The sequence below is a fragment of the Neovison vison genome, chromosome 14 (assembly GCF_020171115.1).
Source record: "Neovison vison isolate M4711 chromosome 14, ASM_NN_V1, whole genome shotgun sequence".
NCBI lineage: Eukaryota > Metazoa > Chordata > Mammalia > Carnivora > Mustelidae > Neogale > Neogale vison.
Window position 1 is genome coordinate 9,155,061 of NC_058104.1, and position 14,879 is coordinate 9,169,939.

The 14,879-nt window shown below is 57.0% G+C and overlaps 1 protein-coding gene across 2 annotated transcripts; it reads right to left on the reverse strand.

Moving 5' to 3' along the window:
- Window positions 1-242: 242 nt before the first annotated feature.
- On the reverse strand, window positions 243-14,799 carry TFR2 (transferrin receptor 2). 2 transcript variants are annotated; one of them, XM_044233263.1, is made up of 18 exons: window positions 14,779-14,799; window positions 13,126-13,375; window positions 12,831-13,017; window positions 9,009-9,149; window positions 8,791-8,902; window positions 8,568-8,690; window positions 8,080-8,196; window positions 7,809-7,948; window positions 7,366-7,529; window positions 6,248-6,367; window positions 5,649-5,731; window positions 5,510-5,573; window positions 5,356-5,423; window positions 5,196-5,272; window positions 5,032-5,116; window positions 4,716-4,943; window positions 4,264-4,404; window positions 243-1,554 (listed from the first exon to the last, which is right to left on the reverse strand). In XM_044233263.1, the coding sequence occupies exons 2-18, from the start codon at window positions 13,247-13,249 to the stop codon at window positions 1,270-1,272; spliced, it is 2,259 nt and encodes a 752-aa protein (XP_044089198.1). In that variant the 5' UTR covers window positions 13,250-13,375; window positions 14,779-14,799; the 3' UTR covers window positions 243-1,269. The 2 variants fall into 2 exon arrangements, with proteins under 2 accessions (XP_044089198.1, XP_044089197.1); XM_044233262.1 differs by lacking the exon at window positions 14,779-14,799 and adding an exon at window positions 13,620-14,043.
- Window positions 14,800-14,879: the final 80 nt, after the last annotated feature.

Below are 14,879 nucleotides of genomic sequence, written 5' to 3' on the forward strand. Positions count from 1 at the left end.
TTGAACTCATGACCCTGAGATCAAGACCTGAGCTGAGGTCAAGAGCCTGACATCTGACCAAGCCACCCAGATGCCCCTGTGACAAATTTTCTTATAAGGACCCTGAGTAGATTGGATTAGGCCCACCCTAATGGCCTCATTCAAACCTAAGTCCCTGTCTCCAAATACAGACTCTGAGGTACTAAGGGTCAGGCTTCAGCTCCGGTGAGGGGGACATATTTCAGCGTGAAACACTCCCCATCTCAAGATCCTCAATTTAATCACATCCAAAAAGTCCTTTTTGTTGTGTAAGGTACCATTCACTCACAGGTTCCAGGAATTACGACATGAACATCTTTTTCCAGACCACTATTCTGTGTGCTACAAGAAGCAAATGGACAAGGTAAAGGGCCGAGAAACCACTTTGGGAAATTTGTTCTGGACAGTATGTCAGGGAAGGAAATAGCTGAGGAGGGTCTGACCATCTTCCAGGCTCCTGAGAACCCAGTCTGGATCAAGGGGCTCAAGGAGGTGGGCAGGGGCAAAGGCAGAGGCTCATGCTGGAACCAGGGTAGGACCTGTTGTGCCATACTGGGAACAAAAGAGGATGGAGTAGCCCAAAGACCAGCCCCAGGATTTATGCAGCTGCCTTGGACGTGAGAGCGCAGCCTGCGGCCTCCCAAGACGTGGAGAGAGAGTGTTCCTACTTCTGCCTTCTCTGGCCCTTCTGCCCAACCCTTCCCTGTCTCAAGTGAGGGACGACTGGGTGGAGTGAGAGTAAGGAACGAGCATAAAGGTGTTTGTAAAGAACAGTTGCCACCCTCTAGTTTATTCAGGTCCAAACCCCAGCCCCTCCCGCCACAGACCACCTGCTGGGGCTATAGGCTGCAGTTCCAGCCATTCTCCCACCAAGAGGGCTGGCCCCCTCCCCAGGGCCTAGGAAACCTTCCAGAGGCGTCGCTAGGTGTGGGGGACCCCATTTCCTGAAGGGGAAGAGGCTGTGCGATGAGCATGCGGATGCTCTCAGATTAGCTGACAGTATGGCCAGCCCATCGTGGAAGGCACAGCTCACCTGCTCCTACACGGCAGGGCCTGGGGGTGGGTGTCTGTGCTGGCACCTCGGCTGGGCCCCTTGCAGAGACCGGAAGGGCTGATGAGAAATCGGTCAGCAATGACAGGTGGTACTAGGTACCCCTATCACCCAGAAATCACTCTAACGGGAGAGCAAGAGCTTGGGGCATATGCCCCAGCTTCTCCCCGCCCCCCCCCCGCACCCTCCCACCATGGACCTCAGAAGTTGTTATTGATGTTCCAGACGTCCCCGCTAAGTGCGTTGGCGGCCCCCTGCAGCGTCCAGGTGAGAAGGGCCAGCTGGCGTCGGAAGCGGCTCTCCTGGAAGCCCAGGCCGGGAGCCACCCTGGAGGCGGCGGCCCCTGGGTCTCCAGAGCCTCCCGAGCGCAGCAACCGCACGTGGTCGAGCAGCGCGCCCAGTGTGTGGTCTCCGCGGCCCAGGAAGATGTGGCGGAACGGGGAGTCGGCCGGCGACACGTACTGGGACAGGAAGTAGAACTCCACCTGCGCCAAGAAGGGGATCAGGTCGGGGTGGGGCTTCGGCCGGCCGAGAGCGCGGGCCAGAACAGCAACTCCCCACCCAGCTTGGGACCATTGCAGCTGCTTCAAGTCCCACCTCCCTGTGGCTACCCAATCGGGGGCGGCCATTCCTTGACGTCACCAGCAGCTGGGTAGGATGTGTCCTCGGGCTGTGTTTTGGGTTCTATCCCGTTCTGAGCCTTGGGCCTCCAAGCCTGGGTCCACGTCTCCCCAGTCTTCCCTCTTCACCCATTCACTTACCCGGCTGAAGCCTCAAAGAAGTCTACATTCCCCCTCACCGCCAGGAACGTCCACAGCCCAGAGTCAAAGGTCAAAGGGACTGGCAAGCCCTAATTAAGTGCCTGTCTGTCTGTCCTCCCTGCAAAACGTCTTTCCAGAGACGGTCTCTCTCCTAGCCGGATTCGTCCACCTTCTTTCCACCCTCTCTGGTTCCTTCTGCTACCACCCACGGCCAAGCCCAGGGTTCGACCTACACCCTCTGATCTCCTTACCTACACGCCATTAGTTTTCTTCTCTGGCTGCATATCAGAATCAACTTGGGGAGGGCGCCTGGAGGGATCGGTTGGTTAAGCGACCACCTTGGGCCCAGGTCATGACCATGGAGTCCCAGGATGGAGTCCCGCATCAGGCTTCCTGCTCAGTGGAGAGTCTGCTTCTCCCTCTGACTGCCCCCCTGCCCCCAATGCTCTCTGTCTCTCTTCTCTCTCTCAAATAAATAAAACAAATCATTAAAAAAAAAAAAAAAAGAATCACTTGGAAAACTTTCCAATACCCACTGGGTGGGTGCCTCCCCAGGAAAATTGTCATCTCTAAGCTCATTAGGACCTATCTTTTCAAGTCCTCCATCTTTCACTCCAAGGGCTCAGCCGTGGACCTCGTGGGATAACTGCCAAGCCTACCTGACAAATGAGCCACTGGAATCCTGCCCTCCACCCTTCTGGACCTCCCCAGTGGGTAAGGGGGCACCTGACACAGCCTCCCACACAGCCCTCAGTAAATGGCAGCTCTGCTGTGGTTTTCCTTCTCTTCCCTCAACACCCTGTCTGTCCGTTTCCTTCCACGTCTCACATCACTCCGGTTCCCTCACGCACGGGCGGCATCTTCTGCCGCTCATCAGCAACCTGCCACTCTCATCCAGACCTCAGTCTTTGCTAACTTCATTCCCTCTTCTCCATTTACACCCTGGCCAAATCCTTCCTAAAAGTCCACTCCGCCCACATCACCTCCTTGCTCAAACACCTTCCTAATTTCCTTGATGCCCGGACCCTTAAAAATCCAAACTTCTCATCCTGGCATTCAAGGCTCCTCATCGGTGAACTCTATCCCACTATTTGGTGTACCTCTGCCCCCTGCTTCTCCACAGGCTTCTGTTCTGGCTCTGCTAGCCCACACGCTGCTCCTAAGGACAACCAGGCCTGTGTCCCCACCACACCCTTACTCTGGGCCTCTCCACTCCGAAATGTCTTTTCTTTGCACCGACCCAAGTTCTGTCCATTCTTCAAGGCCAACATCATAGTCTAAAGCAGGGCTTGGCAAACCTTTTCTGCACATCGTAAATATTTTTGGTTTTGCAGACCATGTTGTTTCTGCTGCAAATGCTAAACTTGACCACCACAGCCAGCACACAAGCAGCCACAGACAATATGAAAATCAATGAGCGTGGCTGTGTTTCCATAAAACGTTACTTGCAGAAATAGGGACCAGGCCAAGTCTGGCCCACGGGCTATCATTTACATACCCCTGGTCTAGAGCCACGACCTTCCCTGGGTCTGGCCCAGCTCTATGCTCCTGGTTCTGAAGTATTGATTCTTAAACTCTCCAGCCCTGAGTCTGAATCATGTCCCTTACGCACAGATGGGGGGGGGGGGCATGTAGCTACTTAGGGGGTCAGGCGAGGGGAGGATCATTTTGTGTTCCTGGAGTCTGGGACAGCAGGGGTTAGAACAAGATCTGCAAATGAGAAGGAACCAGGCCCAATCTCTTGTCTCACCTGCAGGATCACTGGTGTCTTCGTGGAGGGGACAAAGGGGAAGAGAGGTGGAGAGGCCAGGAAGTAGGGAGGAAGAGGAAAGTGCAGAGAGAGAATGAGGGGGGTCAGGAGAAAAGAGCAAGGACGAAAGAGCAAGAGAGGTGGGTTTGTAAACAGAAAGAATGAGTGATGCCAAGGAAAACAGGCAGGGACTCAAGGAGGACTCAATGTCGGGCATAACTGAGAATCCGCTGTCTACTCTATACTCACAGAGGATGCTCCAGTTTTTAATTTTTCCCTGTAGACTTTCCCCCATGCCCACAGCCCCTACTTATCCCATTTTCCAAAATCAGTGGGTGGCCAGACCGAGTTCTTGGGATAAAGAAATGGAAGGAAGCTGGGGGGATGGAACAGGAGATGTTGTGTGGGTTGCAAAGTCTTCAAAACTAAGCTGGAGGAATGGGCCAAGGACTAAGGTCTTGTATAACTTTACCTGACACCTCCCCCAGGCAGCTTCTCTGGGTTTCACCCACCTTATTACCAGGAGGAAGAGAGCTCTCCTTGCTCTGAATTTCTTAAGCATTTGCCCCTCCTGGGCCAGAAGCTTGTGCCTCTTGTACGGTGTGTGATGATGGAGGGGAAGGGGGAAGAGGGAGGGGGAGGGGGTGGGCGGAGGGAGGGGGGAGGGGTGGGCGGGGCCTCACCCGCATGATCCGCACGTTGTACATGCGCATCAGCCGCTCATCGCTCTCCTCCGAGCTGTAGATCTCCTTTCGTAGCTTCTCTGCCGCGCGGATGTAGTCCCCGCGCGCGGAGTACACCCACTGGAGGGTCAGCCCGCGGGCCTGAGGGTGGAGATGCAGACTGGGGCCAGACGCGGGGGCCAGGACCCTGGCCTAGGCTGGGACCCCCGGGGTGGCAGGAGGAGGGGCTGTAGGGGGACGGGATGCTGGGAGAGGGAAGACCTGGGTGGTTGGGAGGGTCCCAGCTGGGTCGTTGGGAGGGTCCCAGCTGGGTCGTAGGGCAGGAGTCAAGGGGCCGGGCTGCCGGAGGGGACTAGACCCTAAGGACTGTGAGGAGCGGGGGCAACGCTTTAAGGGGATATAGCGCCCCACCACCACCCCCAGAAGCCAGGAGCAGGGTTGGTATCTTGGACCTTCAGGTCTCCGGAGAACTCATTGAGGCTGCCGATGTGCTTGAGGACCACGTCCCCGTAGCGGCCGAAGTCCAGAGGCAGCAGGTGATCGTGGCTGAGCCGGATGAGGAGCTGCCCCGCGAGCTGGGCCACAGCCTGGGCCACAGCAGGCAGGCGGCCTCGCAGCATCGTGTGTAGGTTCTCGTACGTGTCATCCTTCGTGTGCAGGAACGGGTACGCCTGGCCATCCTGCCGGGACAGGGCGCGGGCTGGCGCAGGGGCAGGGGACACAGAAGCTGGGGGGCTGCTGCTCCGGGGCAGGGCCAGGAAGTCTCACCTCCATGAAGGAGAACTCGACGGCAGGAACCCCCGCAAAGGCCGTGAAGGAATAGGCACTGCTGTCCATGGGCAGCGGCCGGATCCTGGGAGTGGGCAGGTTGGAGGGCGTGTGGCTTCGGCTCCCCCCACAGCTGTCCTCCCGCCCTCCTGGCCCCAACTTACACTTCGGCGTCCCAGCTGTGACTGTTGAAGGTCACCTGCTCAAAGAGGGTCTGCCCACTGCGGTTAGGGGAGTCCACCTGGGGGGCAGGACGCGGGGCACGGGTCAGGCGCTGGCTGCCACCAGCTTCCCTTCGTCCCCGGCTCCCGGCCAGGCTCTTGCCTGCTTCAGGATGTTCTCTATGAGGCTGATCAGAAGGGGGCTGGTCTTCGCATGGAACTTGTCATCGCCTGTAGAGAGGGACAAAGGATGCCAGGCTCTAGGCTGGGCCCCGCGGCCAGCGTGCACCCAGCAGGTGCCCCCTATCCCCACTCACCCAGCACTGCATTGTCCAAGCTCACGTAGACCACGGCTTTGAGGTGCAGCACGCTGAGGTAGCCCTGTGGGTAAGGGATGTGGAGTTTAACCCCCCATCCTCCCTACTGCCTGATCCCCTGCCCTGGACCCCACATTACCTCCAGCCACTCTGTGGAGCCCACACTCCCAAAGTCCCCTCCGTCCCAGCTGATGAACAGCAGACTCCTGCGGGGCTGGAAGCCTGGAAGCAGAGCGGGTCAGGAGGACGGGCTCCGCTGGAGGCCCAGCAGAGACACACCTTTGTCTTCTTCTGTCCTGCGGCCCTGGGGTCTCTCCGTTCCTCCCACCAAGTCCTCAGCCCAGCCCACCTCACCTGGTCTGCCCAGACTCCACTATCACAGGGACGGAGCTAGCCTTCCTCCGGAGTCTCCTGCCTAATACTTCACTCAGACCGAGGACCGTTACTACAGCTGCCCCTTGAACTTGGGTTTGAACCACTTCGGTCCACTCACATGCAGATCTTCAGCTGAGCGGAGTCAGCGCCCCCGACCCTGGTGCTGCTCAAGGGCCAACTCTACTCTCCTGTTCGCAGCAGGAAACAGGAGAAGCGACTTGTCCGGGGCCAGCTGGGACGTGAGGAAGCTAGGTTTGGAGCCCAGGTCTGCCTGGCCACCCTCTAGCCTGTGCCCGCCTGCCTCTCTGCCCTGTGCTGGCTCGGGCCACAGCCCCAGCTGCCCGGCCCAGGCCCTGACCTTACCGTTGCTCACCATGGAGGAAAAGGTCCGCACCAGCTCCAGCAGGATGGCCGTCCCCACGGCGGACTTGGCCGCACCTGGGCCCCACGCATCCCTCTGGGCCCCGATGACAACATAGTGATCTGTAGGAGGGGAGACTTGGGGTCCACGTCCTTACACTGGGAGAACCCAGAGACTACCTGGGAGGGTGCGTGCTCATGGGGCCTCCCCACCATTTCCCAGTCCTTCCCCCCTACCACTCTCTCTACCTCCCAGCCCTGCAATCCTTGCTGTCCTCAAGGAGAGTGGCCCTCCTCCCCTCGGCCCTGCCTGGATGGCCTGCTCCCTCAGCAGGGTGCCTGGCCTCATGCTGGACTCCATCACCTCCCTGGCCGGGCCATGTCCTGTGCAAGTCCTGACAGCTTTTCCTCCTTCACGCCTCTGTCTAATTCACCCCGCCCCTGCTCCCGAATTCTCCTCTGAGCCGCCACCCGCCCCCCACACCCCACCCCGTGTCTCTCCATCAGTGCTTGTAGGTACCACCCTCTTTGGCTCAAAAACCCACTTTTTTTTTTTTTTTAATTTAACAGAGAGAAATCACAAGTAGACGGAGAGGCAGGCAGAGAGAGAGAGAGGGAAGCAGGCTCTCCGCTGAGCAGAGAGCCCGATGCGGGACTCGATCCCAGGACCCTGAGATCATGACCTGAGCCGAAGGCAGCGGCTTAACCCACTGAGCCACCCAGGCGCCCCTCAAAAACCCACTTTGATTGCCCATTGCTCTCTACATCTAGTTAGGTTTGAAAGGTTCATCTATCTCATGGGAAGTCCCGTTCATGCTATAAGATCACCCAATTCATGCTTGCTCCCGTCCCGTGCTAGAGAACTCACTACTGTGCCAAGCTGCCCATCCCGTTTCTGGACAGATTTGACCATGGGATCTACTCTTTGCCACCCCTCTCGGTCCCAGATCGGCCTCAACTCGCCAGCCTCCCTCCCTGCTCAGCCCTGCCGCCCCCTCCACTGAGCACCACTCTTGCCCACGCCCCCAGGGCCACCTGCCCCATCCCCATCTCTAGCCAGGGTTCATGAGTGGTGGCTCCCCAACTTCTGGCCGCGGGGGATGCTGGGCAAGCTAGCACACCTGGCTCGGAGCGGCCCTCGATGCAGCCAAAGATGTTGCTGATGGGGGTAGAGACCCTGTGGTTGTTGACCCCGAGACGCAAGCCTGGCCCAGGGCCCAGGCGATAAGGGGAGACTGGGAGGCGCCCCTGCCACTCCTGGGGGGCCACAGGGCCTTGGAGCTTCCTGGAGAGAGGTGGGGCAGAAAGGGTCAGAAGCGACACAGAGGCCCAGGCTGTAGAAGTGCCCAGAGCTCCCTCTGGGCGCTTTCCCTCCCACCTTCCTGCTCCAGCTCGACTTCTGCCTTCTGCCTGCTGCCGTGGACAGTTGTGCAGGTTGTGTCCTGCTCAAACTGAGGCTGAGCCCACGCAGTAGATCGACCTTTTCCTACTTCACGCAAAAGCACTTTACAGGCTAGCTATGTCTCCCTTCCTCTTCCCATCCTGGCCCACACAGGCCCCTCACCTTAGCAGGAGGGAGGCAATGTCCGCACTGATGGGCTGGGCGGGTATGTTAGGGAGGCCGGAGGACTGGACTGGAGGGAACTGGGTTTGATTAAAGGAAGGGAAGCCAGGCGTGTAGGGGTCCCCAGTTCCGAGATGCACCTGCGAGGAAAGGGATGTCCACACCAAAGCTGTGAGCTGGGCTCCCAGGGGTAGCCTACCAGCCTCATCCCAGACAAGGAGGTCCAGTTCTGGGGACTCCAAGAATCCACTGCTGGCTTCCCCAGACTCACATGTCCATACACAGCCCTGTGGCTGGACAGGCCGAGCTTGTGTGGGTCCTGGGAGAAGTCTGCTGGATCGGGGTATATGAGTACTCCTTCGGCCCCAAAGTCCTGGGCACTGGCCACCTGGGGAAGGGGAGTGGCTAACGGACTCCTTCTCCTGGAGAGCACCCAGTTGTAAGGGCAGGAGAAGCAAGGAAAAGGGAAGTAGCATGGGCTCCGCTCTGCTGTCATGGAACCACAGAGAGCCTGTGGGCACCGCCTGACCCTCATCTTCCCGCCTTCTCCCAGTGCCTTGGCACTGTCCCACCGTCCTCTGCATTCCTCCGTGTTTGTTCCCCATCCCAACATTTCCTGCCAACATTTTCTTACGACCCACTTGGTTCTCTCTTTTCTCTCTCCGACAGCCTCCTAGACGCGTCCCATCCGCTGCTATCCTGTTCCCCAGCCCCGCATCCTCCTGGTTCCACGCCACTTCCCCATTCAGGGACGCTCACCTTCTGGGCGAAGCTGATCTCCCCCAAGCGCACCAGCAGGAGGCGCCTCGCCGTCTCCACGCCCCGGGCCCGCAGGTCCTGCAGGTCCTCCGGCCGCCCGTAGTGGGCGTACACCAGCTCTCCCTGGGGATGGGGAAGACGGTAAGGCGTGCCCTCCGGGTCCCTCCTCCGCCACCCGAGAAAGGGTGCGCGCTGGCTTGGAGGCGGGACAGGGGGCGCTCACCGTGGCATTGCCCGTGGCGCTGTAGGGACAGTAGACGTCGTGGTCCTCCAGTGGCAGGGGGTCCCCTAGCTTGTCAGCCGCATCGACCCAGTGCAGGGTATTGGGATGAGCACTGAAGAGCAGAGGTGGTGAGCGTCTCCGTGGCTCCCCGCGTGCTCCCCGCGTGCCCCCCCGCGCGCCCCCCGCGCAACCCCAGCGCGCCCCCCCTGCGCACTCACGGGTGGGGAAACTGCAGCCCGACGTAGTGCGTGTCCATCCATACGTGGTCCAGCTTTTGGCTCGAGAGCGCCCCCCGGATGTCCTGAGCCAGAGCGGCCATCCCGGCCGAGCCAGCCATCCTTTTCCGAAGGCTGATTTGCCTGAGCGGGAAGAGGCGGGATTGGGGCGCGGAAGGGGAGAGGGACTTCTGGACGCCTGGAGGAGAGGGCGGGAGGAGGGAATGATGCCAGAGACGTGGGGTCGCCCTGGGCTCTGGGCGGCGAGGGGCTCCTAAGTCTCTCCCTGACCCGGGCCATCACATTCATCCGGTCACCACCTGGGCTATCTCTAAGGTCACCTCCTTCTGCTTAAAGCCTTAGCATCCGATACCGTGCTATCCTGCCCACCATCCCTTAGGTTTTTCCTTGCCCAGGCAAACTCACCAGTCTATCTACGGCCCCCCGACACACGTGCACACACACATACACACACATGCACACTGGCCACCCATGAAAACGCTTTTCTTCTAAAGGACTCCGTCTCCGTCAGCCCTCCGTCTCCCCCGTCCTCCAGCTGCACCGAACAGAGACATCTGATACTATGGTTCCTGACAGGATAGCGGGTCCTTGTCTTCTTCCATTGTCACCACCTAAGTGAGCCTGTTGTCCCCCTATTCTTCCATCTCACTCCTGCCACAGACTGCCCCCCACCCCCGTCTCCCTGCCATGGGACTTGACCTGTGCCTGCTCCAAGGCAGACTCCTCCCTCCTCAGCATCCTCATCCAGTACCCCTCTACCTGTAGCTTTGGCAGAAACCCAAGCTGTCCCTTGAGAGGCTAGGTCTCCTGTGGGGCTCTTGAGCTCAGGAGAGAACTCGGGTTCTTATACCACCCAGGCTTGGAGCAGAAGCAAGCTCCCCGCTCCACTGCTGGAATTTCTGACCATCTCTCCTCTGGTAAACCCCCTTTGAAGCCTTTGCCATCCAGCTCTCCCCTCTTCTGCCCTTCTTCCAGCCAATCTGTCCCTTGTCTGCTTTCATCAAGGACTTTGGCATCTGGCTTAGCATTTTCCTCTCGACACACGGTCCCCTCAGTCCATGTTGCCACTTCGAAATCCATGTGCAGGATGTGCCTTAGTCCCAGCCTCCACCCCTCAGCTCTCAAGAGGACCCCTGCACCCCAGGACTCGTGGTCAGTGGGGCTTTCTCGGTACCATCCCTGCTGCCTCCTCCCATCCCAATCCAGGAGCTCAAGCATCTGTTTGAAACTGCATCTGTCAGGGGCACCTGGGTGGCTCAGTCCATTAAGCGTCTGCCTTTGGCTCAGGTCATGATCTCAGGGTTCTGGGGTCCTGGGGTTCTGGGATTGAGCCCCTCCTCAGGCTCCCTGCTCAGTAGGAAGTCTGCTTCTCCCTCTCCCTCTGCCCCTCCCCCGTTCATGCTCTCCCTCTTCTTTCTCAAATAAATAAAATCTTAAAAATGAAAGAAAGAAAGAGCAAGCTAGTATATGTTTGTAAAATACGTGATGCGCAGTGTGGATTCCTGTGCCTAACAATAAATTTGATGGGCACACTGCAATATGGATAGACCTTGAAAACACCATGTTAAGTTAAAAAAAAAAAGTTTATCAAAATTAAAAACACACAACAGAGATAGCTACATCCAAGCAGTGCCTCTTGGAATGATTTTTTTAAAAAAGATTTTATTTATTTATTTGCAGAGAGGCAGGCAGAGAGAAGCAGCAAGCTTCCCGCTGAGCAGAGAGCCCAATGTGGGGCTCAAACCCAGGACCCTGAGATCATGACCTGAGCCAAAGGCAGAGGCTTTAACCCACTGAGCCACCCAGGCGCCACTGATTTTTTTTTTTTTTAAACTTTCCTCTTTGTATTTTTCCATATGGCTTAACATTTAAAATAATGGACACAGAGGATTTTAGGCAAACATTTATGTTTTGAAAAATCTACATGTGCCCATAAAACATTACATGTATAGCAAGGCCATGTGTGAATTTAAAGACACACAGCAAACATCAGATGAGGTGCTTCTAGAGGAACCTGGGTGGCTTAGTGGGTTAAGCCTCTGCCTTTGGCTCAGGTCATGATCTCAGGGTCCTGGGATCGAGCCCCGCATCAGGCTCTCTGCTTGAGCCTGCCTGCCCATTGCTTCTCTGCCTACTTGTGATCTCTGTCAAATAAATAAATAAAACCTTAAAAAAAAAAAAAAAAGATGAATTGCTTCTGGGGGAGGGGATGGGAAAGAGGGCTATGGGCTAGGGAGGGATATTTAAAAAGCCCTTCCCTGGGGCACTTGGCTGGCTCAGTCAGTGGGCATGGGACTCCTGATCTCAGGGTTATTAAGCTTGAGCTTTTTATTTTAAAATTTTATTGAGCTTTTATTTTAAAAATAAAATCTTTTAAAAAACAAAACCAAACCAAAAAAAGCCCTTCACAGAGATACTGAACCACCGTGTCAGGAGTATTATAAACTGTTCTTGCCACTCACCTTAAAAAAATTTAAAAACTCCTCCCCCTCCCATCTGACCATGATATTCTATTGTTTTAAAGTCTTCATTTCTGGGGCACCTGGGCGGCTCAGTGGGTTAAGCCTCTGCCTTCGGCTTGGGTCATGATCCCAGGACCCACGGATGGAGCCCCATGTTGGGCTCTCTGCTCAGCAAGGAGCCTGCTTCCCTTCCTCTCTCTCTGCCTGCCTCTCTGCCTGCTTGTGATCTCTGTCTGTCAAATAAATAAATAAAATCTTAAAAAAAATTTTTTTTTAATTTCTATGCAAGTCAGGAGACAAGCCTATCTCCTGTCATCATTACCTAAATTCATGTCCTCTCTAATGTGATAAAGCAATGAAAAAGAAAGGGCATAACGATTGAGAAAGAAACTATGTATCTCTTACTATCTATGGCTTATGTGAGCTTCTACTTAGAAACCCCAGGAGAATCCACTGAAATACTATTCCTGACCCAAGACAGTGCTCCTGGTGATTCTACCTCTTCTCTGGACCTGCCTGGGCAGCTCCTTCCCAATGGGGAAAGTGACCTCAGCAAAACAAGAGAAACCCCGTGTGGTCTGCCTCTGGCTGGCATCTCTCTCCCATAATGTAGATGGTCTGTGCTCTCAAATGCATTTCCTTTCTTGTTTTTTTTGTTTCTTGTTTTTTCTTTCTTTCTTTCTTTCTTTCTTTCTTTCTTTCTTTCTTTCTTTCTTTTTTTTTTCTGATTCTTTTAAATATCCCTCCTCAGAGCTCCCCTGCCCCTCCTTCTGCCCCCAGCCCCTAGAGCTCCCCACAGTCCCAGGTCAAAATCCACGCTCCGTGATGTGGCATTCAGGACTTTTCTGGATCTGTCCTGCCTCCTTTCTGCTCTCCCTCATTCGCTCCCGAATTCCCAAGCGTGCTGTTCAGACCCCAAGTCCTTTGCCCTCTTTTTTTTTTTTAAATTTTTTAAAAAATTTATTTGACAGAGATCACAAGTAGGCAGAGAGGCAGGCAGAGAGAGAGGAAGGAAAGCAGGGTCCCTGCTGAGCAGAGAGCCCGATATGGGGCTGGATCCCAGAACCCTGGGATGACCAGAGCCGAAAGTAGAGAATTTAACCCACTGAGCCACCCAGGCGTCCCGCCCTTTGCCCTCTTATCTCCAGAACACTCTCCCGCCCCTGGGCTCCAAACATACATCCTTCCCAGGACCACACTGAACAGGGAGGCCAGGGAGGCGAGCGGAAGAACTCAGAAGCGACCCCACATCAGGGTCCTAGAAGGAGAGTTAAGGAAGCAGAGTCCAACCAAGTGAATGAGGGTTTACAAGGCCAGGGGAAGGGGACAGGCTGATCCTTACCTGATGGTGTCCTCCAGGCGCCCCTCCCCCAGGAACCGCAGGAACATGGCCTGGAGGTCGCTCCAGTACAAGGTGCCCTGGTGGGAATCTGGGCCCGGCTCATAGTTTACGTCCTCGCTGACCACCAACACGTCATCCCCACATGCCTGGCAGGACCCGCGGAAGGCCACGTAGCCCAGAAGGAAAGCTGGGGGAGGGCAAGATGGAGACTCCCCTGGTGCCCCGCTCCGGACTCCGGACTCCGGAAATCCCCCCAACCCAGGCCCTTCCCTGGTGGGGGCGGGAAGACTCTCACCCCCAGTGAAGATCAGCAGGGCTGTCAGGACCAGGTAGGGGGCAGCCTTTCGTCCTGTTGCTGCCCAGAGTCCAAGGTTTGGCCTCCCCGCTCGAGAGCCCAGGTCGGGGCCCCTCAGCTCCATGGGGCAGAAGTGGGCTGCTGGCTCAGCCCCCTCCTCCCCCTCTTCCTCTTCCTCCTCCAGGCGCCACTGCCGGGTGCCCTCCACACGCTTGTAGATGGTCTGAGAGGGTCGTGGGGACAACCTTTGCTGCAGGGGGTGGGGGCACGGTGGGCATGAGACTGGGGAAAGAGGCACAGGGGGTAGGATCTGGCCATAACGGTCAGTGGCTCTGGAGTGCCAAAGGAGCACAAGGCAGGGGAAAGGGTCCCCAGAGGCAAGCTGGAGGGGAGAGATGGCGGTGCGAAGGGGAGGGACCAGCCTTGGGGGTTGGGAGGGGGGGGAAGGACCTGGAGAGAAGGCCTAAAGTGGCCCCCAACCCATTTGGTCTTACCGTTCTCTGAAGTAGACCCCAAAGTCGCTCCATGCTCATGCCCCCTCCTGAGCCCTGCGGGCCGTTCCCCCCACAGTGATAAACCGTTTGTGGGAGCCCCAAGAGGGCCCCTTATCAGCCCTGGCAGGCAGCCTGGGCCCAAGCCGTTCTTCTCCCCCTCGAAGGGGTGGGGGCACTGTCCTGGCCTCCGTCCAGCCTTCCAGATATGAACCCCCAGCCCAGGCTAGAGGACAAGGGGCTGTGCCGTCCCCTGCCAATCCCTCCACAGTCCCACTCCCGCTCCTTCCCGGCAAAACAATCAATTTTTTTGACCTTGGGGCAGACTTTGGCCTCCTAGTTCCGGTCAGGGGTGGGGGAGGGGGGACTGATGGCTGGGGAGGGCAAAAAGATAAGGATGCCGTCTCTTGCTTCCACCCCTTCCACTGTCCTTGGGGACCCCTTCCTAAGCTCCCCACCATGAAAACCTCGCTCCCCCTCAAGTCATCCGGCACCAAGCACGTGCGCTGCCGGGCCTTGTAACACATTAGTTCCTGGCTCCCAACACCTGCCCCCAAGCAATCCTAAACTGAATTGGTCACAATGGTGTGACCTGGGGGTTGGTCTGGCCCTGCAGATGACTGTCTCATTGGAATCAGGCTAAAAAGTGGGTCTCAAGCTATTAACTTCTGCGGAGGGAGGGGCATGGGTGGGAGCATAGGTTAAGTGGGACAAGTGAGCGCTCCAAGTCGGGGTTCTCCAGGATCTGCGGGTCGAAGCCCACCAGGCATTGGTGGAAAGTCCTGGTCAAGACCTGAGCACAACTGGATGACCTTCAACAACTCACGGCCTTCTCTGGGCACCTCTTTGGTGACAGAAGGACTTGATTTCTACCTCTTTTGGGTCTGGGCACCCCAGAAACACATCATAGGCACGAACTGCTAAGTTTTACCCAGAATTTCACACACGGGTGCTGGTCCCCAAGCCCTAGCGAGGACCCCCAGAAAAGTAGCTCTGGAATAGAAGGTCTCAGGGGCCCCGTGTCGGGGTCTCCCTTGGGAAACCTCAGCTCCTACCCAAATTAGGAGAGAAACTCAGAGCTGCTGGGGCGCACTAGTGCCCCAGTCCCTGCTCCATTCTTGCCACCAAGACCCGAAAGAAGACGCCGCGCAGCCGGGCTCACCTGAGCGCAGGTCCGCGGAGGCTTAGGCACCGCCTCCCACCTGAGGTTCCGCCCACCGCAGCCCGAGCCTCAGGCCCCGCCCAAACCCAGCCCCGGGACTG

What these genes read in the sequence shown, in the direction of transcription:
- TFR2 (XM_044233262.1), bottom strand. Translation starts at nt 13,658, where the DNA reads ATGAGCATGGAGCGACTTTGGGGTCTACTTCAGAGAACG. An exon ending in GGGCTGCAGTTTCCCCACCC is followed by an intron (nt 8,903 to 9,008) that starts GTGAGTGCGCAG and finishes TCTGCTCTTCAG; the next exon opens with TGCTCATCCCAATACCCTGC. An exon ending in GCGCCACGGGCAATGCCACG is followed by an intron (nt 8,691 to 8,790) that starts GTGAGCGCCCCC and finishes CCCCATCCCCAG; the next exon opens with GGAGAGCTGGTGTACGCCCA.